Source organism: Adiantum capillus-veneris, chromosome 6 (assembly GCF_014529385.1).
Source record: "Adiantum capillus-veneris isolate H3 chromosome 6, ASM1452938v2, whole genome shotgun sequence".
NCBI lineage: Eukaryota > Viridiplantae > Streptophyta > Polypodiopsida > Polypodiales > Pteridaceae > Adiantum > Adiantum capillus-veneris.
This window is the reverse complement of record NC_140936.1, coordinates 108,055,442-108,082,284: the sequence shown is the minus strand read 5'-3', so window position 1 is coordinate 108,082,284 and position 26,843 is coordinate 108,055,442. Positions and strand designations below refer to the sequence as shown.

At 46.3% G+C, this 26,843-nt stretch overlaps 1 protein-coding gene across 4 annotated transcripts in view; it reads right to left on the bottom strand.

The window, feature by feature from the left end:
- Window positions 1–26,843, bottom strand: part of LOC147456047 (kinesin-like protein KIN-4C) — a 158,467-nt gene that overhangs the window by 44,315 nt on the left and 87,309 nt on the right. For all 4 annotated transcript variants that reach the window (XM_086514625.1, XM_086514624.1, XM_086514626.1 and 1 more), the window contains 3 exons: window positions 23,767–23,839; window positions 23,571–23,617; window positions 13,157–13,292 (listed from right to left, as the gene is read on the bottom strand). In XM_086514625.1, the coding sequence (XP_086370751.1) occupies window positions 13,157–13,292; window positions 23,571–23,617; window positions 23,767–23,839 (256 nt within the window). The remainder of the gene's footprint in view (window positions 1–13,156; window positions 13,293–23,570; window positions 23,618–23,766; window positions 23,840–26,843) is intronic.

The following is a 26,843-nucleotide window of genomic DNA, read 5'->3' as shown; positions in this document are numbered from 1 at the left end:
GTTTGTCTGCCTTGATTGTGATTGGTATCATAATATTCACCGCATTTGCTTAGTATCAAACATTTAATTCAATGTAATGTTTTGTCATAATCACTTGTATAGGTTTAAAAATCAAGCAGTCCGACTAAGCTAGTTTGACCAAGCTAGGTATTAGAAATCTTCTCTTAATACCATGGGGAATGCCTTCCTAATAAGAAATGGTTACTTAGGTTCTTAATCCGATTTAGGCAGCATTGTATGAAATGTACTAGGGCTTTCTAGTGGGCTTGACCCTATTGACCTTTAGCTTAAGTATTATAAAGGGAGTTTACTAATGTGATGAGCTTGGGGAGGGTAACAGTGTTATATGACCCCCCAAAGTTACAAAATTTAAATGCTGAAAATGAACAAACAAAAAATCAAAGTGCCACAATGTAAAATTTTAAGCTGGAAGAGAAATCTCAGCTTGGTTTGGTACTTCACTCACATGTATTGCCTATGGTACTTGAGCCCTAGAGGTTCCCAGTGTGGGCGCTTTTCCTTGAGAAGCAAAAAACCCAAGGCATACAAAATAAGCACCCACTTCATAATTGAATCAATGTGAAAAGACTTTGGGGGGTCAAAGAAAAAGTAATCAGTCAGGCGATGATTTCATGAGAAATTCCTTTTATGGTAGCTTAACTACAAAGTCTTCTAGATATAGCCTCTAGTCAGCCCTCGAACATGAATACTTGGCTCTCGCGATTAAACAACTTAATTGACCACAGAAAATTAAGAAGCTTACCCATGGTATTAATATTCGATCTCTAGTGCTTTTCGACCGTCAAATTAGCGACCCCAGACTTGTTTAATTTTTTACCTTTACATCTGTTTATGCATTTGATTACATTGCAATTTAATGTTCATTGCTGACAAATTGTTTGAAATTCTTTTTCCAATCAATGTGTCTACCTAAAACTGCATATGCTTTTTAAGAGAATGCAATTACTGTGCCAATGTTGCTTGATTTTGCAGTGACTGAAGAAGGCTAAGGACATTCATCTCAAATGCTCTTCCACCTCGACGACCCAGCTTCAACTCAATAGCTTCCGAGGACGGAATCTACATCAGGAAGGGGGGCATGTTAACCCTCACGGCTCACGGACACCCCATCACCTACGATGGACGCGTATTATGTATTTGGTAGAGTCAGGTACCGGGCTTGTCGGACCAATAGGGAAAGGTAGAGTGATCGTCGATGAGAGGCGCACTTTAACTTGGACATGTTAGGGTTAGTTGGTTAAGCATGGGCGCCCAAGTGTGAATGGGGTGAGCTCCTATAAAAGCCAACTAAACCTAATTTTTACTCATTCTCTCATTTGTGCAATTGAAGAGTGCTCTTGCTCCATCTCCATCTTCTTCTTCTTCACCTCCTTGTGTGTGTGTGAGAGAGAGAGAGAGGGAGAGTGTGTGTGCGATCGAGCATTACGAAGGCACGACGGCGGCGAAGCGGTTGAGCGCGGAACGACTGCAGCTTCTTCTTCATCGCGGCGAGGAATCCACCACGAAGGCGAGCGTAGAGCGGTGAGTGACACACCCTTTGTTTTCTTGAGCTTGCTAGTTTAGGCTTGTTGTGTGCTTGGAGCCGTTTGTGGCTCGCACACGGTGTATTGGCAAGTCCCTTGCTTCGACAGTGCGGCAAGGAGCGCACAGTCATCTCGATGAGCCCATTTGTCATTCGAGCGGTCAGAGCTCATTTTTGACATTGGCGCCATGGCTTCGATCCAGTATCGGATGTTCTTGTCGAGGAGGCAGACTTGCCTATTTCAGTATGCTTCCATGGCCTGTGGAGGGAGTACCTACCGCTTCTTTCTAGGATTGGTTCCAAGATCGGGATAGTCTTGGAGACTCCGCGCACGGCAACTTTTGTTGCAGCCAAGGCTATCGGTGTGCCCTCACTTCGCGTTCTCGTTCATGACACCATACTCTCCCGAAGGTGATCCTTCTTCTTAGGGTGAGTAGGGGTTGGTTACGCCAAAGGGTGGAGTATTCGGGGACTCCCGAACCAGTGCTTCATTTGCAGGCAGATGGGCCACTTAGCAAAGGCCTGTCCTCGCAAGAGATCTCAACCCACAGTGCATGTGTAGCCTCCCAAAGTTGAGCATGCCCAGCAGGCAGGTACCAAGGATAGACAGGCTGGTACCTCGATAGAGGCCAGCGATCAGACAATTGACAGTTGGAAACAAGTGCCTGGCCGCCGTCGAAAGGGACGGGCTTGCCACACCGCCCCCCCGGTGGCCGACCTCCTGCAGCAGCTCAGCAGCATTGGGTTCCTCAGCCTCATCACCCGACCCATCCCACACTCCTCCTCAGTCTCTTGGTAGTGCTTTTGCTATGAGTCGCATGAATCAGGAGGGATAGCCCTACCTAAGGATGCCACTTCCGGTTCAGACATCTCCTTTTGCAGCAGTCCCTTGGGGTCTGACCGGCTTTGACATTCGCAGACGATGGGAATTCTTCAACTACAGCTTCACACGCTTCCTTGGTGACTCTTCTCCCGACTTGGAGGATGCCTGCTTTCAAGTCCATATTCTCTTTCTAGCAGCCCGAGTCACTGAGGCTCTGGATAGTGCGGTAGGTTGCTCCTTTCCACTGTGCGGCAGGGATCATACAGAATGGACCCTACACAGTTCTTGACTAGCTCCAAATCCAAGCTATTGAGTTCTCACACCACACAGATCTGGTACAGACACTTTGGCCTCTAGCCAAGTTCAGTGTGACACTGCCGGATGTAGCAGGTTGCAGGCACATTGTGGTGCACTTGTTTGCTGACACTCAGAGCCCCCCTTGCTTTGTGTACATGAGGATTCTTGGATAGAGGATGTAGCCCTACGGGCTGCACGCTCAGCCTAGGTCTGGGTGGAACAATTTCTTGAAGCGCGTTTGTCTAGAGGTCGCTCAGATACGGATTACTCCCCATCCAAACCAGCCTCAAAGATAGACAAGTTGGCTGCTGCTGCAGCATCTGTTTTTTCTCACTGATTCCATGAGGATCATCTCATGGAATCTGCAGGGATTAGGAGGACCTCAATTTCAGTCTCATAGGGGTCAATTACGTGAGGCAAGGCTGTGAGGAGCTTCAGCGATGCCTTGTGGGTGGTGAGATTGATATTCTTATGCTACAAGAGCATCATCTTTGTGAGAGCCGCATTAGACGATGTGGTAAGATTTTGCGTGGTCGCTATGAGACATTTTAATCAGCTGCATTTGGATCTGGAGAAATCTAGGGAGGGGTATGTATGACTATTGCGGATTCATGGCAGCAGGCCATTGTGGGTTGAGGTATTATTGTGCAAGGCAGAGCTCAGTAGATTACTATGCAGGTTCAGGGTTACCTCATGGGCTTCCTGAATATATATGCGTCCAATGTGGCAAGTGCACGAGCAGAGTTTTGGTCTCATGTTGTTGAGTCTTTGCTGCATGTAGAGCAGTGGTGTGTTGGGGGGGACTTCAACATGTTGGAGGACTCCTTTGAGAGGATTGGAGGTGGCCATAATATTGTGCATGGGACAGAGTTAGCAGCTTGGGAGCGGCTATGTATGACTATGAGGGTTTTTGATGATTGGCAGTATTCAGGCTTTGTGAGGCCCGTAGACAGCTTGTCTTTCTCTAGCTTTGACCGCAGGGTAGGAGTAAATCTATCTCAAATAGACCGCTTCTATGCTAGCCACCACATCTATGACTTGGGGGGGTCTGTTTGCATCCTGGCAGGGAACACCTTTTCCAACCACGCACCTGTGACAAACAGACAGAGGAGGGGGGGTGCGATGCTACGCATCCTGGAGAGGATCTTGCTAGATCCAGAGCTTGGAGAGTGAGTGGAGGCACTTTGGACAGAGAGCCTTGACATGCAGGACACACCTGCTGGTAGAGTGGCCTCTAGACTAGCCGAGCTTAGTCGCTTCTTCTTTCAAGAGTCTACAGCTCGTTTGGCTACAGCCAGGGAGGAGGAGAAGCGTCTTCAACGGCGCATTGTTTCCTTGCAGAGGATGCAGGAGAAGCATCCAAACAGTCCCTGGTTGGAGGAGCAGATGTAGCAAGCTAGGTAGGAGTTGGGTAGCACCGAGGAGCGGCGTCATTATTTTGCCTTCCATCGGCAGGCATCTCAGTGGACCCTGATGGGTGACAGAGTTACTAGGGAGTTTTTTGAGACAGTGGGGCCACACCATGCGCACACCAATGTTAGTCAGTTGAGAATACCCGACGGATCAGTTGCTTCAAAGCCTGAGGATATGCGTACAGTTGCTATTGAATTCTACCGTGATCTGTTGTCAGCTCAGCCTCAGTCAGAATAGAGCAGGTTTGGGCACAGATGCCTTGCCTTGTTACTAAGGAGATGTGACACAGCCTTGAGCTCTCCCTCCAGCTAGAGGAGCTCCATGAGGCCCTCACAACACTTCGCCGAGGTAGTTGTCCATGGGAGGATGACTCCTAGCTTCTTCTTCGAGTACTAGGGCTTGCTTGGTTCATATCTTTGCAGCAGATTCCAGCACGTTTTGCACACTGGAGAGATGCCTGACAGCATGAGTCTTGATCTACCTAATTCCCAAGGAGGGAGGCTCCTTGGATGAGATTCGACAATGGCGACCCATTACCATCCTCAACTCATCCTACAAAATTCTAGCAAAGGCTCTGAGCTTGAGGATCCAGCCACTACTAGAGAGCATTATACATGGACCTAGACAAGTTTTGTCAAGGAGGGTAGTATCCTTGACAACACCTTCGCTTTATGGGAGGCGTTTGCCCTCGCTCGTCTCTGAGGAGAGGATTTGGTGATACTCCTTCTCGATTTTGACAGGGCCTACGACAAAGTTGACAGTAACTTCTTGGAGGGCACTCTACGCAGAATGGGTTTCATAGATGCTTGGATCAAAGGTGTGTCAGCTCTCTACAGCCGTGCGCACAGTCATGTGCTCTTGGTAGGGGGAAGAGGAGAGCGCTTCTTGCTCACGTGTTCGGTCAGACAGGGTTGCCCTCTTGCCCCCTTCCTCGAGGCGATGAGAAAATTTAACTTCTCAGCAGGTTGGCTTGCGTGGTCTTGAGCGCCCTATTAGGGAAGATGAGCTTTTAGACGCTAAGTTTGCCGACCGTTCAACCTTGTACTTGGAGTGCCAGGATGCCAATCTGCACAGGTGTGAGCAGGCTCTTGAGGTTTTCTGTTGTCCATCACGCGTACTAATCAATTGGAAAAAGAGAGTACCTTTCTGGGTTGTCTGTGCTCCTATACTAGATTGGTCACCAGGTGAGGATTTTAGATGGATTCCCCTAGCGACTGTAGTTCGTTACTTGGGTTGTCAGGTTGGTCTGGACTTGCCCCTGAGCAGCAGACTGCTCCCCTCCTCCTATCCATTCGGAGGAAGTTGCTACATTGGACTTCGGCACGACTTTCTTTGGCAGGCAGAGTTGTAGTGACCAACTAGGTGTTGTTGGCTACTATGTGGTACATCATGTCTTGCTGAGCTAAAGAGTCTGATCAGGACCTTTCTTTGGTCAGGGTGCGACACCCAGTTAGCCCGGGCCAAAGTAGCCTTCTAGGTCATCATCCTACCGTGTTCTCAGGGGGGGATGGAGATCATCGACCCGCCACAGTAGAGCAAAGTCCTTCTTGGGAAGTTTGTTGTGAGAGGATTGCTTCTAGGGGAGGAGTCCTGGAAGGAGGTTTTGCTTCAGCAGCTTCGAGCTTGAGTTCCTCATGCAAGAGACCCTTGGAGCCCTTCCATCAAGTGGATGTTCACAGAGATGCATAGAGTTGGTCTAAGCAGGAGGCTGGAGGATTGATTTGCTGCGAACCTGCTTTCTGCTTGGGAGCAGCTACGAAGTGGCCTAGAGCAGCATCAATGCACGTGCATGGAGAAGCGCTTGAGATAGTCCCTTGTTTGAAACCCCATGGTTAGCACTCAGAGAGGCCACTTGGCTGATAGTAGGCCTCATGTTTATTGGGGTCCCATGGCAGAGGGACCAGCACGCACTCTTTGCGACTGCCTTCAGTTCTTAGGTTTGCCAGAGGAGGTATAGAGCATCCACGTACGAGGCATGAGAGGGGTACAGAGCATGTGCCAAGACATTATAGAGGCTTTACCAACGGAGTGGCTCATACCTCTAGAGACAACAGCTCCTAGAGAGGTGTGTTGGGAGCTCGTCTGTGCTCTAACACTCTCGTGCATTTGGCGGGCCTGTTGCTTCCGAATCTTCGAGGCTTGCCCTGTCCCACCGACTTCAAGGCATCTCCGATCGCATGCGGGATCCCAGGGTGGTCGGCCGAAGAGAAGAATATACTGAAAGAAAGGGATCCCAGGTTGGTCAGCCAAAGAGAAGGACTCTCTCCAAAACCACTCTCCTGGATCCCACTGCACTCATGCCATATAGCAGCTCTCCCAATCCCAAAGCCGCTAGTGGCCTGTCTCAAGGTCTGCTAGGTTAGGATCTTCGACACAGGTCCTCCCACAGATGCCCACTACTCGTATCCTCTGAAAACAGCACTTTGCAACCTGTGGAGCCTCTACTGAGACTCTGTGTAGTGGACCCTCGCCTTGTATCTTCAAGAACATGGGGGGTACCGACTATGAGCAAGCCCGATCTGCAATAAGGACCTCCAATCGCGTGAAGGCCCCTATCCATCTGGGAGCTGCTGACTCTAGAGGGGTGAGCCACTCAGCTGGTAAAGCCTCAATAATGTTTTGGCACATGCTCTGCACCCCTCTCAGGCCCTGTAGCGGGATGCTCTGTACCTCCTCTGGCAAACCTAAAAACTGAAGTCAGTCGCCTAGAGTGCGGGTTGGGCCCTCTGCCATGGGGCCCCAAGAAACATGAGGCCTACTACCAACCAAGTGGCCTCTCTGTGTGCAAACCATGGGGTTCCAAACGAGGGGCCATCTCAAGCGCTCTTCCGTGCAAGTGGGTTGGTGCTGCTCCACGCCACTCCGTAGCTACTCCCAAGAGCAGAGCAGGCTAACAGACAATTGATCCTTCAATCTCCTGCTCAGACCAACTCCACATCTCTATAGAGATCCACCTGATGGAAGGGCACCAAGGGCCTCCTGCATGAGGCACTCTAGCTCTAAGCCGCTGAAGCAACAACTCCTTCCAAGGCTCCTCCCCTGGAAGCAGGCCTCTAATAACAAAATTCCCAAGGAGGGCTCTTTGCAACGCATTTCAGTACATCTTGCACATAGGAGAGATGCCTGACAGCATGAGTGAGGGCTTGATCTACTTCATACCCAAGGAGGGAGGCTCCTTGGACGAGATTCGACAATGGCGACCCCATCACCATCCTCAACTCAGTATACAAAATTCTAGCCAAAGCTCTGAGCTTGAGGATTCATCCACTTCTAGAGAGCATTATACATGGGACCCAGACAGGTTTTGTGAAGAAGCGCACTATCCTTGACAACATCTTCACTTTTTGGGACGAGTCTGTCCTCGCGCGCGGATCTAGTGATACTTCTTGATTTTGAGAAGGCTTACGACACAGTTGACTGGGACTTCTTGGAGGGCACTCTATGTAGGATGGGTTTCTCAGTCTGCGTGACTTAGCGCTCCCTATTCGGGGCGATGAGCTACTGGATGTTGAGTTTGTCGACGACATAGCTATGTACTTGGAGGGCCGGGAGGCCAACCTGTTCAGTTGTGAGCAAGTTCTAGAGATATTTTATTGTGCATCAGGCGCACTGATCAATTGAAAGAAGATAGTGGCTTTTTGGATTGGCATTGCTCCTATGCCTGATTGGTCGCCAGGTGAGGGCTTTGGATGGATTCCCCGAGCGACTGCAGTTCGGTACTTGGGTTGTCAAGTTGATCTTGACTTGTCTCCTAAGCAGCAGACTGCTTCCCTTCTCCTGTCCATTAGGAGGAAATTGTTGCATTGAAGTTCGACAAGGCTCTCTTTTGTAGTGGCCAACAAGGTGTTGTTGGCCACTATGTGGTACATCATGTCTTGCTGGATCTTCTCGAGCTCCTGCATCAGCCAGCTAGAGAGGCTGATCAAGAACTTTTTTTAGTCAAGTCGCGACACTCAGTTCGCCCGGGCCAAGGTAGCCTGGCATGTCATCACCTTACCATGTTCTCAAGAAGGGCTAGGGATCATTAACCCAGCACAGCAGAGCAGGACCCTTGTTGGGAAGTTTGTGGTCAGAGGACAGCTTCCAAGGGGGGAGCCCTGGAAGGAGTTGTTGCTTCATCGACTTCGCGCTCGGGTGCCACATACAGGAGGCCCTTGGAGCCCTTCCATTAGGTGGATTTTCACAGAGATGCGCAGAGTTGGGTTGAGCAGGAAATTAGAGGACCGTTTTGCTTCGAGCTTGCTTGGATCTAGGGAGTAGTTGAGGAGTGGCCTAGAGCAGAATCAGCCCACTTACACAAAGGAGCGCTTGACACGGCCCCTTGTTTGGAAGTTGGAACCCCATGTCAGCACGCAAAGAGGCCACCGGTTGGCTATAGGCCTCATGTTTCTTGGGGTCCCATGGCAGAGGGTCCTACCTGCACTCTTAGTGACTGGCTACAGTTTTTAGGTCTACCCGAGGAGACTCAGAGCATCCATCTACGAGGTATGTGAGGGGAGCAGAGCCTGTGCCAGGACATTATAGAGGCTATACCATTGGAGTGGCTCACCCCCCTAGAGTCAACAGCTTCGAAATGGATGGGGGTCTTCAGGGACTGGAGGTCCTCATCGCAGTTCGGGCCCTCGGAGTCCGTACCATACTTGTTCTTTGAGGTTCACGGAGAGACGTGCGAGGGCACACGCCTCCCAAAAAGTGAAGATGTTGTCAAGGATACTACACTCCTTCACAAAACCTGTCTGAGACCCATGTATAATTCTCTCTAGTAGTGGCTGAATCCTTAAACTCAGAGCCTTTGCTAAAATTTTGTAGGATGAGTTGAGGATGGTAATGTGTGGCCACTGTCGAATCTCATCCAAGGAGCTTCCCTCTTTGGGAATCAGGTAGATCAAGCCCTCACTCATGCTGTCAGGCATCTCGCCAGTGTAAAAAATGTACTGGAATGCGCTGCAAAGATCTGAACCAAGCAAGTCCTAGGACTCCAAGAAAAAGCTGGAAGTCAAACCATCCTCCCCTGGACAGCTACCACGGGAGAGTGCTCTGAGGGCCTCATGCAGCTCCTCTAGCTAGAGGGGAAGCTCAAATCTATGTTGCATCTCCTCAGTAACAAGGCAAGGCATCTGTGCCCAAACGTGCTCTCTGCATGCATCCTGGCGCTCTGAGTGTGGCTCAATTGATAACAGATCGTGGTAGCAACTGCACGCATATCCTCAGGCTCTGAAGAAACTGACCCATCAAGTCTCCTCAATTGACGAACAGTAGTGTGTGCATGGTGTGGCCCCACTGTCTCAAAGAACTCCCCTGTAACTTTGTCATGCATCTGGGTCCACTGAGATGCCTGTCGATGGAAGGCAAACTCATGGCGCCACTCCTCAATGCTAGTCAGCTCTTGCCTAGCTTGCTGCAATTGCTCCTCCAACCATGGACAGTTTGGATGTTGCTCCTGCATCCTCTATAGAGAAGCAATGCCTCGTCGAAGACACTTCTCCTCCTCCCTACCAAGCGAGCTGCAGACTCGTGAAGGAAGAAGGGACTAAACTCTGCCAGTGTCCAGAGGCCACTCTATCAGCAGGGGTGTCATGCATGTCCAAACTCTCTATCCAAAGCGCCTCCGCTCGCTCTCTAATCTCTAGATCCAGCAAGATCCTCTCAAGGATGCAGAGCCGCCGCACCCCCCCTCCTCCTCCTCTGTCTATATATCGCCGTGAGAACCACTGGCGCGTGGTGTGAAAAAGTAGTCCCTGCCAGGATGCAAACAAATCCCCCCATGTCACAAATGTGGTCACTGGTGTAGAAGTGATCTATCCTAGATAGATTCACTCCTCCTACCCTACGGTTAGAGCGAGAGAAAGACAAGTTGTTTGGTGGTCTCATAAAACTTGAGTGCTGCCAAACATCAGGAACCCTCATAGTCATACATAGCCGCTTACAAGCTGCCAACTCAGCCCCGTGCATCGTAGGATGGCCGCCTCCAATCCTGTCAGAGGATTTCTCCAACATGTTGAAGTCCCCCCCAACACACCACTGCTCTGCATGCGGCAAAGACTCAACAACATGAGACCAAAACTCTGCTCGTGCACTTGCAACATTGGGCGCATATATGTGCAGGGACCCCATAAGGCATGCATAGTAGTCCACTGAGCTCTGCCTGGCACAATAATACCTCTGCCCCAGAATGGCCTGCTGCCAAGAATCCGCAATAGTCATACATACCCCTCCCTGGATACCTCCAGGTCCAAATGCAGCTGACCAAAACGTCTCATAGTGACCATGCAAAATCTGACCACATCGTCTAATGCGGCTCTCACACAGATGATGCTCCTGTAGCATAAGAATATCAATCTCACCACCCACAAGGCATCCCTGAAGCTTCTGGTGCAACCGACCCCTTTGACGCTGAAAATGGGGCCCTCCCAATACCTACACATTCCATGTGACAATCCTCATGGAGTGTGAGAAAAAACAGATGCTACAACAACAGCCAACCTCGCTATCTTTGAGGCCAGTTGGATGGAGAGTAACCCGCATCCGAGCGACCTCTAGACAAGCGCGTGTGAATTGACTGTCCCACCCACGCCCAGGCCGAGCGTGCAGCCCGTAGGGTTACATCCTCTGTCCAAGAATCCTCATGTGCAAATGCATAGCAAGGGGGGCTCTAAGTGTCACCAAACAAATGCACCACAATGTGCTTGCAACCTCCTGCATCCGACGGCGTCATACTGAACTTGGCTTAAGGCCAAAGAGTTTGTACAAGATTTGTGACCCCTAGGTCCCCTGTGTGGTGTGAGAACTTAGTGGCCTGGACCTGGAGCCAGCCAAGAACTGTATACAGGGTCCACTCTGTAGGATCACTGTCGCACAGCGGAAAGGAAAAGCCTACTGTTATATCTAGAGCCTTAGTGCCTGGAGCTACTACAAAGAGGACGTGGACTTGAAAGAAAGCCTCCTCCAAGTCGAGAGAAGGATCACCTAGACGAGAGAAGGATCACCTAGACAACGTGTGAAGCTATAGTCGAAGAAGTCCAATCGTCTGCGAATGTCAAAGCTGGTCAAACCCTGAGGAATGTTGCAAAAGGAGAAGTCTGAACCAGAAGAGGCGGCCTCAGATGGGGCTATCCCTCCCAAGCCATGTGGCTCAGAGCGAAAGCACCTCCCAGAGATCGCCTCGCTGCAGATGCGTGTCCAGGCCACTGCATCTGAGGAGTAGTGTGAGATGGGTCGAGAGATGAGACTAAGGGCCCCACCGGGGGGAGAGGCGGAGTGGGAGGTGGGGGTGAAGATGGAGATGGGGAGGCGGGAGAGGCCGACGGTGGCGTCTGAGGGTGGCAGAGAGGGAGGCCGTGGAGGCGGCGGAGCTGAGACGTATAGAGCCTCCTCAAGGGGGGTCCTCTTGAAGGGGGTCAAAATGGTTGCCTATCCGAACCCAATGCTGTTGAGTTGTAGGGGGTCGGCCACTAAAGAGAGCAGTGTGGCGAGCCTGTCCCTATCCGACGGTGGCAAGGCACCTACTGCCAGTTGTCAACTGTCTGATCGCTGGCCTCTGTCAAGGTACTAGCCTGTGTGTCAAGAGGCTGCGCATGCGCTATTGGTCGGGTTCTCCTGCGAGGAGAGGCCTTTGCTAAGTGGCACATCTGTCTGCAAATGACGCACGATTCGAAGACTTGAATACTCCACACTCTGTCTGATCCAACCCCTGCTCACCCGAGGCAACAGTATCACCTTCGAGAGGGAGTGTGTGTCTCGAACAAGAACCCGCACAGTAGGTAGACCTGTGGCCTTGGCCACAACTGAAGCTGGAGTGCGCAGAGACTCCAGAACTATCCCGAACATGGAACCAATCCTGGGGAGAAGAGGGAGGTACTCTCGCCTCAAGCCTGGGAAGCAGGCTGCGATAGGCAAGTCGGCCTCCTCCTTAAGCACATCTGTAGCAGGGTTGAAGCCATGATGCCATCGTCTGAAGTATACTCGAGCTACTCAGATACCTAGCGGGCTCATCGAAATCACCTTGAGCAAATCACGAACCTTGCCACGGTTGGGTCGAGTACCAATGATCTTGCTGATAACCGAGGTGTCTTGCAAGCGTTCCACCTCAGCCATCAAGCTCACTTGCATTATTTAATAAAACTACCCATAGGGCTACAACCACCTCTGCTAGAGAGGGCTACATCAACAAGAAGGGGACACTCTCCCAATGAAAAAGAAAAATATGTACAATGGGCTAAATCCAGAGATGGGAGGAGGAAAAAGCCACACAGGTGGACGGTAGTGCCATCTTGGAGCCCCCTGGACCATGGTGGAAAAAGGCCCTAGGCGCCAGAGTCGCAAGTAAGGCTCTTTTCGCTCCCGCATGAGGTTGGAGCTGCCCCGGAGTCTCTCGAACTGTGATGAATCGCTTTCTTATTTGATTAATAAGAGGTGCTCCCCTGATCTTATAATACATTGGGCATCAACTATGTCGATGCTCTTGTGACTCCATGCAACTGCATGATTAAGAGGTTTGAGCCTCTAATCTAGATATTCCATTGATGGATCATTTCCTTGATTAAACACAGGTCACCCCCCATCTTATAGTACATTGGGCATCAACTATGTCAATGCTCCTGTGACTCTCTCCTGATGGCTCAGTCTGCATGTTTGGGTGTCTCCTAGTATGCTCACTCCCCTCCCTGCCTCTTTCTCCAGACTATGTGAGAATACTTTCAGCTGGCCTATAGTCCTTCTCATAGCATGCGACACATAGACAACCTTATACTGTTGTCATTGGATAAGACCAGGTGCAGAAAGTGATCCAAGTGACATTACATCTTGTGGCAGAGGCCAGGTGAATCAATCTCTATCTCTCTACTAGGGTCATTTATGAGATCACATTACATAACCCTGCTGCTATCACATGAAAACGTCATAAATACTGGAAAAGAGGTCATATTTGGAAAGATATTTACATGTATGACTATCACAAGAATCACAAGGTGAACACTGAGGCTATATTTAAAGTTAGAAGGGACTATGATGAAAACATGTTTATTAATGAGATAGATACAGGCCTATGATAGTTCTTGCAATTGCCAAGAGTTAGAAATTGCCTTTAATTGTAGTCGTAACTGGTTCATTTGTAGAGCACGCGAGTCTCTATTAATAATAGGTTTGTTATGAATGTTTCGAGCACGATTAGCATACTTGAGTGTATTCAGAGTCTCCTCCTGGTTAATATCAGCAAGGCTGAGGTCACAAACATTGCCATCTTAGTAGAAAACTATCAGAGTAAGTTTTTTGCAATTTGATTTTGTAATATTAAAATCACACCCACTTGAGTCGGTTGTATCATAAACATGTGCACAAGAGTTGTATCATAAAACCACATGCATAAGAGCTGCACCAATTTATGAAAGTCTTATAGGACTGCTTGCATGTGAAGAGATGCATAGTTTCTTGTCTCAAGAAGATTGCACTTCAGCCTTGACATAACTGCATGCTGACCTTGTAAAAGACCTCTTTTAAAGAACTTGCAAGACCTTCAGTTTTCTTACTTCATCGTTTAGAATGCTAGAGAGTGTAGCTTTTGGAAGATAGACATGTGATGGTATTTACTATAATCTTCGGTTATGGCATGTATATACCTTCATAAGGTCAGAAGAGTCCAAACTTACGAATTATAAGAGAGGCTAAAACACTCACCAAAACATAAAAGCAAGAGACACAAGAAAACAGATAAAGAAATCACTAAATCACTTTATAAATAAAAACAAACCATTACGCACTTGAAAATCTTTGAAACTTACTTGTATGAAGCTTAGAAACAAATACTCAACTTTGAATAAACAAGGACAAAACATCACAAAGACTTAATCCTAGAATTTAAACACCACAAAAACCTTTAAAAGAACAAAATCTTAAATCCTAATGTAAGCTAAAGACTAGAATGAGAATCTACTACATACCCACCTAGAAGAGGCAAAACATAACCACACTAGTACAAAGTAGAAAACTTGACAATATGCAACCTTAAATTCGTTGCTTGTCCAAACAGGCTGAATAAGATCATCACCTTTATCATGCATAGCTTGGACAACAACTATGACATCATTAGCCTTCACTCTTGAGCTCCCTATAGCATCTTCCAACCCATCAAGCTAAGCAGTCCATCCAAGAAATCGAGAACCTTGTAATGATTTCTGTTGCTTTCTCCTCTCCTTATGCTATCTCTTAGAATCCCCACCACACCATCGATAAGCTCAATGGCACAAACTATCAAAGTATGGAAGTTGGAATGGAGCTCTATCTCAAACATAGTCATCTTTGGGATACCGTCCCAGCCTTGGACCCTAGAAAGCCCAAGTCCTTTGTGGGTATGTATCCTTTGTGGTCGTCTACATCCTTTGTAGGTATGTATCCTTTATGGTCATTTGCATCCTTTGTGGAGAGTCCTTTGAAAATCCGAAGCTTCATGTTCACCTTAGCCAAAACGTTTGTCAGCTCTTCCATGGCTGCATGTTCAGGAGCATATTGCTCAAGAGCTTCTTGTAACACAGTGGGAAAGAATTGTACTGGGAAACGTGACCTGAGAGGTGAAGGACTGGTTGAGGGAGTGGAGGTAGATGCGTGGGAGGGCAGAGGTAGCGGGACTGGCGGACTTCTACTCGGCACGAAAGGTTGACATTTTCTGTGGTAGTAATTCAGAGGGCTCTGTAGTGGGCTTTGTCGATCTTTAGACTGCCTTGTATGTGTCATGCAGTAGCAACAAACCCACCCAAGCTTTGGGCACGGTGACCCTTGAACTTGTTGGGTAGTCGAGACCCACTTGACCAAACTCGACTGGACAAGGCTAGACTGGCTAGATCACTCCTACTAGATAGGGGTGAGAGGGACTAGACCAAGCTCCACGAGGCGAAGATGGACTAGACCAAGCTAGACGAGGGCGAAGCTGGTCTAGACCAAGCTAAACCACACAAGCAGGCTAGACCAAGCGGGGAGCTGAACCAGCTAGCTCCTCAACATGTATGTTCAATGGACTGGAGTGAGACTTCAGTTGAGGTCCCACCGGGCGTGCCAAAAATGAGAGCACTTGTAGCCGGGAAAGTGTGACGTGCTCTCTAGAATGGGTGCTCCTCAATGCAACATGCATGAAACTTCACTCTAACAGCAAGAAAACATCACACAGCAATGCAACAACAACTCAAACCACAACAACAGACTCAAAACTCAATGGAACTCGACAAACTTCATATAGACTCTGGCTGGCAGCACACTCAGCTCCAAGCCCAAGACTCATAGGTGCAATGGGGTGTTAAGGCTCCAATGTGCAGGGAGAGTGCAAATGTGCGGTGCTGAACACAAGACTCAAGACTCAAGACACTAGACCATAGAAAGTAGATGATGTCTCGACAAGTAGAACCAACTACACATATATGCAATCCTAAAGAGCCACTAGCAGAATATCCAGTCCAGCTAAGTCTATCTCCAAATTGTGGTGGTGGTGATCTGGCCATGATGTCCACTAGACCACCACCCTTATCACTGCCACGTGTCACTACTCAGGCCAGAGTCCGTCCGCTTGTCTTGTGCAAGTGACATTGTAGCCCTGCTACAAGAAACCATGTAGAAGTTAATATCAAGAATATTTGGCCGCCATGCATCTTTGGTGAGCATGGACTATGCATAGACTTAGATGCAGTGGCTACGTAGAAAGCTTTCAAGTTTCAATAATTGATCTTGCATTCAAGATGAGTCAAAACCCACCTCCTCTTTAAATCTGAGTTTTCCAACCAATGAGGTAACTGAAATTCTGAAGGACTGACCATGAGGACCAATTTGATTAGGCCATAGATAAGCATACAATAATAATATTTATTGAAACCTTACTCACCATGAAATAAAAAGATGCGGCAATGGTTAATTCTGTGAGAACTTAGCGGTAGAGGTGGTGAAGAGCTCTTGTATGAGCCAAAACATGCTCTAAGAGCTTAGGTGACTCTTCGTCAGTCCCCCACATTCCCCAAAGCTGAGAGAGAGCGCCCTATGGCTTGCATGACATGCAAAGACTAAGGGTGAGGTGGCAAGAGAGAGGGAAAGATGAACAAGTGTTCATTTTGCTCGATATAACTCAACTTTCTTTTTCTTCTCCCACTTATGGGGTCAACCGGCATTATGTATGGCATTTAATAGCCATGGTATGATCAACCATGCTGATCCCCACTTATGTGGTCAAACGGCATTATGTATGGCATTTAATAGCCATGGTATGATCAACCATGCTGATCCCCACCCATACCCACTCACTAGCCACTATTCCTTGCTGTAAGGTATGGCAAGAGCAAGGAAACGGCAATTTTTTGGGTCACCTGCTTTGGTTCCAAACAATACTGTTGGAACCCAAATCAAATTTATTAACTGAGGAAAAACCATTGTTTTAGTTTCATTCTTACATTCTTACCTCATAGTTGGCATGGAATGATATCAAAATAGTTAATTAAAGCTCTTAAAGATTTTTTCCTTTCATCCAGATAATCCATTTTGATGACACAAAAAACAAACACGAACCATCATGTAGAATCCACTCTGCTCCATCAATCACGAAATGGTCAAGAATATAAGAGTTCTTAATAGACTCTCACAGTGTCTCATGTATGGCCATGGTCATAATATAGCACTAATCACCTTTGCCAGCACCTTAAAGGCTGTTCAAGAAAAGGTGATAGGCCTTGATTGTTTCAAAACCCCCATCCAAAAAATCATTAGGAAATCACATAACAAAGCTATCTTCAAAACCCCCCAAAGGTAGTCAGAAAATCCTTCATCACGCCATCCTCCATGCACTTTTTTCCTACTTAAAACAAAGAAGACATTCATCATTTTTCTATAAGTGAAGGATGCCATTAAAGAAACACTCATACCATTAAGACTAAAGGGAAAATGCAAGACAATACTTGCTGGTTACCTCTCATAGTCTCATCAGAACCCGGCGTTCACTTACATAAAGAAATGAGAGGTTGTGCAAGGACATGGGTCCTATGGGCAAGGCCATCGGCACGGCCGGATAGTGTGTGCACTAGGGGGAGGCTATAAGATAGCACGGTTGGGTGGAGACTAGCACATGCATTACCACCGCCCTTTCACTAGTATCCGAGCTATTTTTGGGAGAAGGCTAAAAGCGGCTTGCATGTGCGTGCGACGCCCTGCTTCTCTCCCACGTTCCGCAGACAGCGACATCTCCGATGTGCAGCAAAAAAAAGACAGGCACATCTTTCCGTGCGAGTAGTGCGTGGATAGACAGCAACAGCCGACCGCGGCCGCCCCATCTACGCCCTCCACAGCGGGTGACTAAGGCGAGCGACCAAGGCAAATTTGACCGGCAACTTGACGGCACCGAGGCTCCGAAGGCTTCCGTTGGCTGCACACGTAGGAAGGCCGGCTTAACCCTTGCATGAAGGAGGGTTGAACCCACCCCATGAGGGTAAGAGAGCAACACTTTACCATCAAGCTATTGGCCCTTGTTGTGTATAACTAGGAAAGATAGTCTACTTGTGTTGAAAGGAAAACTAGAAGGAAAGGGAAAGCTTCAAACTTCAAGGAAGTAGCTTTATCCTTCCTTTTCACTTCTTGGAGGAAGGCAAGTTTTTCTCGAAAAATTCTTTTTTCCTCAAAGAGGTAGCTTCAAAGTGAAGAAAAGCCTTCACAAAAACGATGAGTTTTTGTGATGAATCATCAAAGGTGTTCTTACAAGGAACGACAAGTGAAGTGCTCAAATTTCCGCAAGGCGAGGTTCGCATGCAACGCAAATCGCGGAGCATACAAAACACAAAGACTTCAATTTCTCAAAGTACAAGTTGTCGTTTTTTTTTTTTTTTCTCTTTGCATTAGTGTGTGTTTACCATGGGCAGTGAGGATATGCCACCTACACACATTTGATTTTGAGCACGTAGACCAAAATCAGGGCACCAGGGTTCTGTTGACACTAATATGCATGATGATGATGATCTAGGAGATCATGGGCTTGTAGATATGGCTTCTTTTAAGACTTTGGAACATCGCCAAAGCGTACTTGAAAGAAACCTCTCTGCACTCAATGCAAATGTTACCAATCTTACACAGTTACTTGTGAAATTTATGAATTCACTGACAACTCAAGGAGCCACAAGTGGCACGGTTGAAGGGAACTAAGCTCGCACGACTCATGGAGTCCAAGAGACAAGTGCTACAGAAGATGCAGAAGATAGCAATGCATTAATTAAGAATATCACCATTACTGAGTTTCACGGGGAAGAGCGTGATCGCAACAAGGATGCGGTCAATACGTTCTTACACAAATGGAGTGATATTCATAGATTGAGACACACCCCGGATATAAAGATGGCTGTGGAAACAAGTCTATCTCTTAAAGGCAAGGTCTATAAGTGGTGGATGACATTTCCAATAGATGCTCGTCCTTCGTCTTGGGTTGTGTTTCAAGCTTCTTTCTCCAAAGAGTTTTTGGACTCCAATGAAGAAGATAAGAATTGGTTAGCATGGGATGCATGCCGCATGTCTGGCCTCTCTCTCACATAGTACCTTTCAAAGTATCGGGAAATCATATTAAAACTAGAAGGTCTAGATGAATTCCAAAAGATACGGGATTTTAATAGGGGTCTTGACAAAGACTATAGTCCTCATGTCAAGACCCAACATCCAAAAACTTTGGAAGAAGCCATTAGTCATGCACAAAGATATGATGATGACCAAGAGAGGAACGGAAATGTTCCCTACTCTAAGAATACTTTTGCTAAGAGCAATGTGGCTAAGAGCCAATGGCGAGGTAGATCTCCCACACGTTCCAAGAGGAATAAGAGACAATGGCGAGGTAAATCTCCCACACGTTCCAAGAGGAATAAGAGACAATCTACGCCCACAAGAGGCTAAGAAGCCTAAGCAATCACGAGATAGTCCGTGTGGGTCTCTCAGCACTGCTGATTTTGAGAGTGCAAAAAAACACAATTTGTGTTTTAGATGTCTTTCGGACCAACATAACAAGAAAGATTGTCCTCTTTTGCAAGGCAAAGAAAAGGCCATGCACACGGTGCAACGCCTCACATTAGATTCATCTCCTAAATATTGTGATGTGGAGGTTCTTCATATGGAAGAAAGCACAAGTGTTGTGTGCCTACTTCATTGTGGCAGCCAACCTTTGGCCCCCATGATTTGATTCGCATGCATGGCACTATTAACGGACAGTGTGTTCGTATTTTAGTGGATGATGGTGCAACTCATAACTTCTTGAACTATAAGCTAATTAAGAAAGTGAAGCTTACACAGACTCCCTGCTCTCACAAGTATGTGGTGGAGCAGATGTCTAGGAATGATAAAGAAGTATGGGACATGGTAGTTCAAGGAATTGCGCTTATTGTTCAAGATCATACAATGACCCTTGACTTCCAAGTTATGAACATGAACCATGCTCATGTAGTTTTAGGACGGGAGTGGCTGCATGGTTTAGGAAACACATTGCACACTAGTTATAAACACAACTCCTTATCCTTTATGGCCAATGGTAAACATGTACTTTTGCTTGGTGAGAAAAATATACCATCTGCATCTCTTATATGTACAGTCGAGCTTTCTATTTTGCAGAAAGCAAATTTAATAGATGAAGTCTTTTTGTGTTACTGCTTGTCTCCAAGTCTTGTGAATTCTCAACAGCAAAGTGCGGTGAATTCTAGTAATGGTATGCAAAGTGCAATGAATTCTAGTGATGGTATGCAAAGTGCAATGAATTCTATTGATAAACAAAGTGTTAACAAATCTAACGAGCAAAGTGCTCTCAATTTTAATTCTATAGAGCAACGTGCAACTGTTGTAAAACAAACATTACAGGAATTACAAGATTCTCCTTCCCAGCATAACTCTAGTTTACTTTCTCCTTTTGCACGGCAAAAGCTGACTCACTTACTCACAGAGTATAGTGATGTGTCCTCAAGTGATTTACCATCGGGTTTACCCCCTATAGTGATGTGCAACATGGCATAGATGTCTTGTTAGGCACTAAATCGGTGAGAAAACCACCTTATCGTATGAGTGCTAAAGAAGCCACGGAGGTTGAGAGTCAGTTGGCTGACTACGTCGCTCGTGGTTTCATTAGACCTAGCACTTCGCCTTGGGCATCACCAATTCTATTGGTAAAAAAGAAAGATGGTACTATGCGCATGTGCGTAGATTATCGCGGATTAAATGTGATAACCATCAAGAACAAGTATCCTCTGTCTCGAGTGGATGAGTTGTTTGATCAACTCCACGGGGCAAGATACTATACAAAGATAGATCTTCGTTTAGGATACCACCAGGTACGTATCCTACTGCAAGATATCTCCAAAACTGCCTTTAGAACCGGTTCGGGCATTTTGAATTTTTGGTTATGCCTTTTGGTCTAACCAATGCTCCAGCTACATTTTATGGATAGTGTCTTACGTCCCTATCTTCCAAAATTTCTTGTGGTTTTCCTTGATGATATTCTCATTTACAGTAAGACTGAAGATGAACACATAGAACACTTACGATTAGTGTTTGAACACCTATGAGCTCATGCGCTGTATGCTAAGCAAAGCAAGTGCGATTTCTTTAAAACAAAGATACATTACCTCGGTCATGTGATCTCTTATTCTGGCATCAAGATGGACACTAACAAGGTTGCTGTCATTCTTCGATGGCCACATTCCAACACAGTTGAGGAGCTTCAAATATTTTTAGGCATGGCTGGATTTTATCGACAATATATCCGTGACTATGCCAAAATCATTGTTCCTATGACATATCAACTTAAAGAAAAAGGTAAGACCTTTTCTTGGGAAGAAGCCCAAAAACGCAGTTTCGAACAGCTCAAGGTAGCTATAGCCACTACTCCCATCCTAGCAATCATCGACCCACTTAAGCCGTTTGTAGTAGAGATTGATGCTAGTGATAAAGCCATTGGTGCGGTACTTCTCCAGGAGGGAAGACCTATAGCCTTTGAAAGTAAAAAGTTAGATAGAGATCAACAGAATTATTATGTCTATGACAAAGAGCTCTATGCCATAATTCATGCTTTACGAAAGTGGCGACACTATTTATATGGTGCCAAGTTTGAAGTAGTTTTCGACCATGAGAGTATCAAATGGTTTACTATCAAACAGACTTGAAGGGCCGTAAAGCTAGATGGGCATAATGATTGTAAGCTACGATATCGCAAGGGGCGATATAATGTAGTAGCGGATGCACTAAGTCGGATGCCTCAGATTAATTCACTTGCTTTCACGGAACTAAAGAGTGGATTTTTGGAGTCATTACGTGGCAAGTGTGCACAAGATCAATCATATGCTAAAGTGTGGAGTGCAATTTTAAAAAGGAATCCCTCACACTCACATGTCTATGAATAGCCAGATCAACATGTCTCTGCACGCGCATATAGAAACTCCAACACACAGAGCTCCACCCCTACTCAAGAAGAGCTTAAGCGATGAAAGAATTTTTCCATTGATGATGGCTACTTACTCCACAAAGGTAGAGTATGTGTGTCAAAGGACTCAGACACTAAGCACCAAATCTTATTTGAGTGTCACGATAGTCCAAGTGCTGGTCATCCAGGTATCCGTATGACGTATGCCTTAGTTCGACGGCAATTTTATTGGCCGGGCTTACATCATGATGTTCAAGAGTACGTACTAAACTGCCAACAGTGACAAGTTAATAAGGCAGAGCGCCTCAAGGTAGGTGGCCTTTTACATCCTTTAGAGATTCCACAAGGTAAGTGGGAGAGTATCTCTATGGATTTTGTAGTAGGACTACCTACTACAAATCGTGGCCATGATGCCATTTGGGTAATTGTAGACCGTCTCACAAAGATGGGTCGATTCATTCCCACTAAGACTACGGTTAAGACACCGGAATTAGCACGGCTATTTGTAGAGCATATATATAAACTCTACGGTCTTCCAGCCAGTATCATTAGTGACAGAGATCGAAAGTTCGATAATCACTTCTGGAGAGCTGTGTTCCAAAAGTTGGAAACTAAACTTAATCTAAGTACGACTGATCATCCAGAAACGGATGGTCAAACAAAAAGAGTTAATCAAGTGCTAGAGGATATGCTACGAGCATACGTTAGCAAGAAGCAAACCAATTGGGAAGACTACTTATCTATATTGGAATTTTCTTATAATAGTTCGAAGCATGTGACTACAGGGTTTAGTCCATTTATGCTTTTGTATGGATTTCAACCTAGATCACCCGTTACGGTGGGGTTGGCCAAGGAGAAGATACAACAAGCGAAGGATTTTCTCCAAGACCATTTTGACATGCTTCGAGTTGCTCGACAGAACGTTAAGCAAGCTCAAGATCGATATAAGAAGTACGCAGATGAGCATCGACGTCTTGCTACTTTCGAAGAAGAAGACAAGGTTTTCCTCAAAGTTCCGGAGCATTCAGACAGTCTGAAGACGGGAAAAGTTGCTAAACTTTCACCACACTATTGTGGACCGTTTACCATTCTCAAAAGTATAGGTCAAGTGGCCTATAAGTTAGCTCTTCCAGAGCACTCACGAGTTTATCCTGTTTTTCATGTTAGCCGTTTACGAAAACAGCTAGGACACAATGATAATGTCATTGACACAGGTGTGTTGGTTGACCTTATCACACCGCCAAGCATTCCTCATGAGCCCGAAAAGATTTTGGACTCTCATTAGCTTCGCACCAGACATCATGTCAGACGACAGGTATTGGTAAAATGGCTAGATAGACCTGAAGAAGGTTCTACATGGGAGAATGTCTACGCACTTAAGAACGTTTTCCTACGTTCGTTTTCGAGGACGAAAACGATTCTCAAAGGGGGGGGTGATGTAAGGACATGGGTCCTAGGGGCAAGGCCACCGGCACGGCCGGACAGTGTGTACGCTAGGGGGAAGCTATAAGATAGCACGGTTGGGTGGAAACTAGCACACGCATTACCACCGCCCTTTCGGGTTGATCTCATAATGTGCCCACACAACATGTAAGATCTAGCTCTAACTTAATCCCCCAGAAGATAAAATTCTCAAAAATATCTCTTGAAGTAGATTATTTGAAAAAAACACAATACAAGAGAGCTGATATTGTTGAACCTCTAGCATGGATTCTTTAAGATGCTGTCACCCAGAACTTTATTGTGTGCTATATGGAAAATTCAGAAGGTAAGGAGATTGGTGTCAGTCTAGGCTGTACAACCAGAGCTCCTAAGGTTAGTTCTCTAGCATTATAGAGAGCACAAGATTGATATCAGTCTAGGCTTAAAAACCAATAAAGAAAGAGCTCCTAAAATTAGTTCTCTGGTACTGTAGAGAACACAATAAGACGTGTTTCTTCCACCTCAGATAAGATAAGAAAAAGAAAAAGAAAATTAATGATCTGGTTGGGACTAATAGACGACTCAAGAGATGTTCATGGAATTTTAAACAGAGAGAAAATTCAACATAGCTTAAGAGAAAAATTGATAGTGATAATATCTCTGGTCAGAAGTAGCACCTGATGCATGCAATCATGCAAGTTCTACTATTCCCACCCAGAGAATCCTGCAACGTTTTAGAAACAGTAGTAATTAATATGTTACCTTCAGCAGCTAGTTCTTATCAATTGAAAATAAAATATATTTATGAAGGGTAAGAAAAATCTGGAATTTTACAAAGAATAAATTTCTTCCAGCAATAAAACTGATTCAAACCTGAAGCAGTCTTGTGAGTTTGGATTGCCTGTAAGGTACATGCTGTCCTCGTTTGCGTTCATCACCTAGTGCACTTTAGATTTCACGAGCACAAAAGGATCATTGAATGATTAATCTACAACATATTGATTTGAAAACAACATGAATCCAAGTATATCACAGTGTCCTAACCATTCATTGACCAGCCTTGCAAGAACGAGAGGCTTCAAGAAGAATGTTATGCCACATACAAATTTATTATTGCATGCTGTTAAGATCAAAGATACAGACATAACAAGTAGATTATGGTCATACAATTATCCAAATGGCTATTTTGATATAAATGCTTCGACTGGACACTTGAATGCTGTCCAATCTACAGCCCAAAAGACTGAATTTTGACACAACTAGTTACACAAGGTGTTTGCAACAAAATGCGGGAATTTCATGATAAACTCTTCATAGTATGGTTGCATGTTAAAGGAAGAAATTTATCATTCTTCTTGTCAAGCTATAAAAATTCCTGCATTGTATCCTGTTTTCCCTAGAAAGCATAAGACCTCTGAGGTTCTTATATATCAGCTTCTGGTACATCAAGAGGAGGATAATTTCTACTCAAACGACTACAAGATGGGATACAATCATCTTGAACTCAATCAGGCTCTTGAACAGGTGGTCTAAAGATGAACAAGAGGTGATGTCTTGACGTAGAACCCTGGAGAAAGTACTTTTGTGCCTAGAGACGTGTGCAATCCAAGGAGCCTTTGTTTACCTCAATCTTTTTGAAGCGGAGATAATGTGTCGTGCTCTCTATAGTGCGTGCTCCTCAAGGCTCAGTGCAATGTGCGTGAAATCTCACTCCAACAGGATGAAACACTGAAAACAATGAATAACAGAGTGGCACAGTGCCTCAACAGTAGAACCTGAACAGCATGGGACTCGACTAACTCAAACGAACCAGTAAAGACTCTGGCATGGCAGCACACTCAGCTCCATGCCCAGAACTCACGGGTACAATGGGGGTGTGAGGCTCAAATGTGCAGGGGTAGTGCAGACGTGTTCTGCATGAACTCAAGACGCTCGACCATACAGAGTAGATAATGATGATAGAGTATCCAACGACTGGAACCAACCACACATATATGTATCCCCTAAAGAGCCACCAACAGCTAGCAGATATCCCAATCCAGTTGAGCCTATCTCCAAACTGAGGTGGTGGTGATCTGGCCACGGTGTCCACTAGCCGTATCACTTGCCACGTGTCACTGCCCAAGTGAGAGTCCGTCTAGTGTGAACTCAAGCCCAACTGCAACTAACTGAATGCCCTATGCCAGTGACACTAGCCTTGCTACAGGTTGCCCGCCACAAGACCACTCACCGTCCCGGTGAGAGAGAACATTGAAACTAGAGAAAACACTGAAACTAGCAGAGACCATTGAAATTAGAAGAGAATACTGAAACTAGCAGGAAAATGCAATCAACCTGACTGGTGCTCTATGGAGAATAATGATGAAATGTAGGTATTTGCAGAATATGAGGAAGAAGTAGGCAACTTGGCACAGTGAGATACGCTGACAAAGAGTAGAAACCAAAGAAGACCCTCCAAATTTTGTCAGTTTTCTTCGAGGCGACCAGCCAACTCGCCTGGATGCCTTTGGACTTGGCGAGTCTATCAAGGATCATTGGAGAGGAAATGAATCTCCTTTACAAGAGTTCACCAACACCGCAAACTTCACCTCAGCTTATTGGGTTCAGGCACTATCGAAACATTAGGGAGAATGTATCCTCACGCATAGATTGAATAGAGACCCCATAACAAGGCATATACTTGGTAGCTTCCAACCAGTCCAACAGATCTTCGTCTGACCCATCAAGTGGAGTAGGCTGTTCTAATTCAGGGTTGCTTTCCATTGTCCAAGAATTATGATGCACTACAGGATCCATGCCTCCTTCTAGGCAAATGGATTGCATTGGGGAGCCAGGAGTATGTATCCACATTGCGTCATTGCCCCAATCATGCAATGCTTTAGTGTGTCGTAGCCATGGTCTACCGATGAGCAAAGGAAATCCTCCCTCAACCTAGGGAAGACGAACCACAAAAAAATCCAAGCTTACGGTGAAGTCTTGTACCTGCAGAGGCACCTTGTCCACTATGTGCTGCTCAGCCAGTGTCACTCTGAAGGGAGCAGGTCATGTAGACTACAAACCTGTAGCCAACATAGTGAACTCAGGCAATAGGTTGATGCCAGATCCACCATCCACTATCACTCCAAAGAATTGCCGCACCAAGACGGACACAGTGAGACGAGGGCTTCTATAAGCAGTGAGGGGAGGAGCGGGATGTGATATCATATAGCACTCTGAACGTTGCACTACGGGGTCACTGGTGGGATAATGTGTGGGGGAGTTGAACTTGCTGGAATGTTAAGACCGAGAGCTGCCCTCTGGGCCCGAGTGAGGATACCCGCAAGCTCCTCTACCAACTGCAACATGTCTTGAGGGGCAACCACATAGGTAGAAGGTGACAATTGAGGGATGGTGCTAACTGCTATCAGATTGATCTTGGAAAAGGTAACTTCATTTTGGCTTTGACTTGTGCTCAAAGACGTGGATGCACGAAGTTTGGGACAATCCTTGTTGTAGTGATCCTTAGCTTCAAAGCAATGACGGCACGGAGGGGACCTTTCTAGCAAGGGGCATTTGCTTTGGTAATGTCCATATTCCCCGCATCTGTAGCACGAAATGGGCCGATTCAATGGGCGAGTTGAAGGACAAGGTGGTCCTGGCTCCTAGTGCATAGAGGTGGAGTTGGAGGCGTAGAATCTTTGAGGGGCTGAGGGAGCATTCGCATGATAAAAGCTCTGAGAGGGAAAAGTGATCTGCATACCTTGCATAGGAGGGGCTGTCACCAAAGGTGGCATGTGGTTTGGATGGCGATAGGGGGAAACCATGTTGGATGCAGGTGCTAACCCTTGTTGAAGAGTAGGACCAAGACTTTGTTGTATTTGTCGCAATCTCTTGAGATAATAGCAATCATTGTCCTCATATCCAGACTTTTCACAGAAGTGGAGATAACCCCGAAGAAGGGGGCATTCATG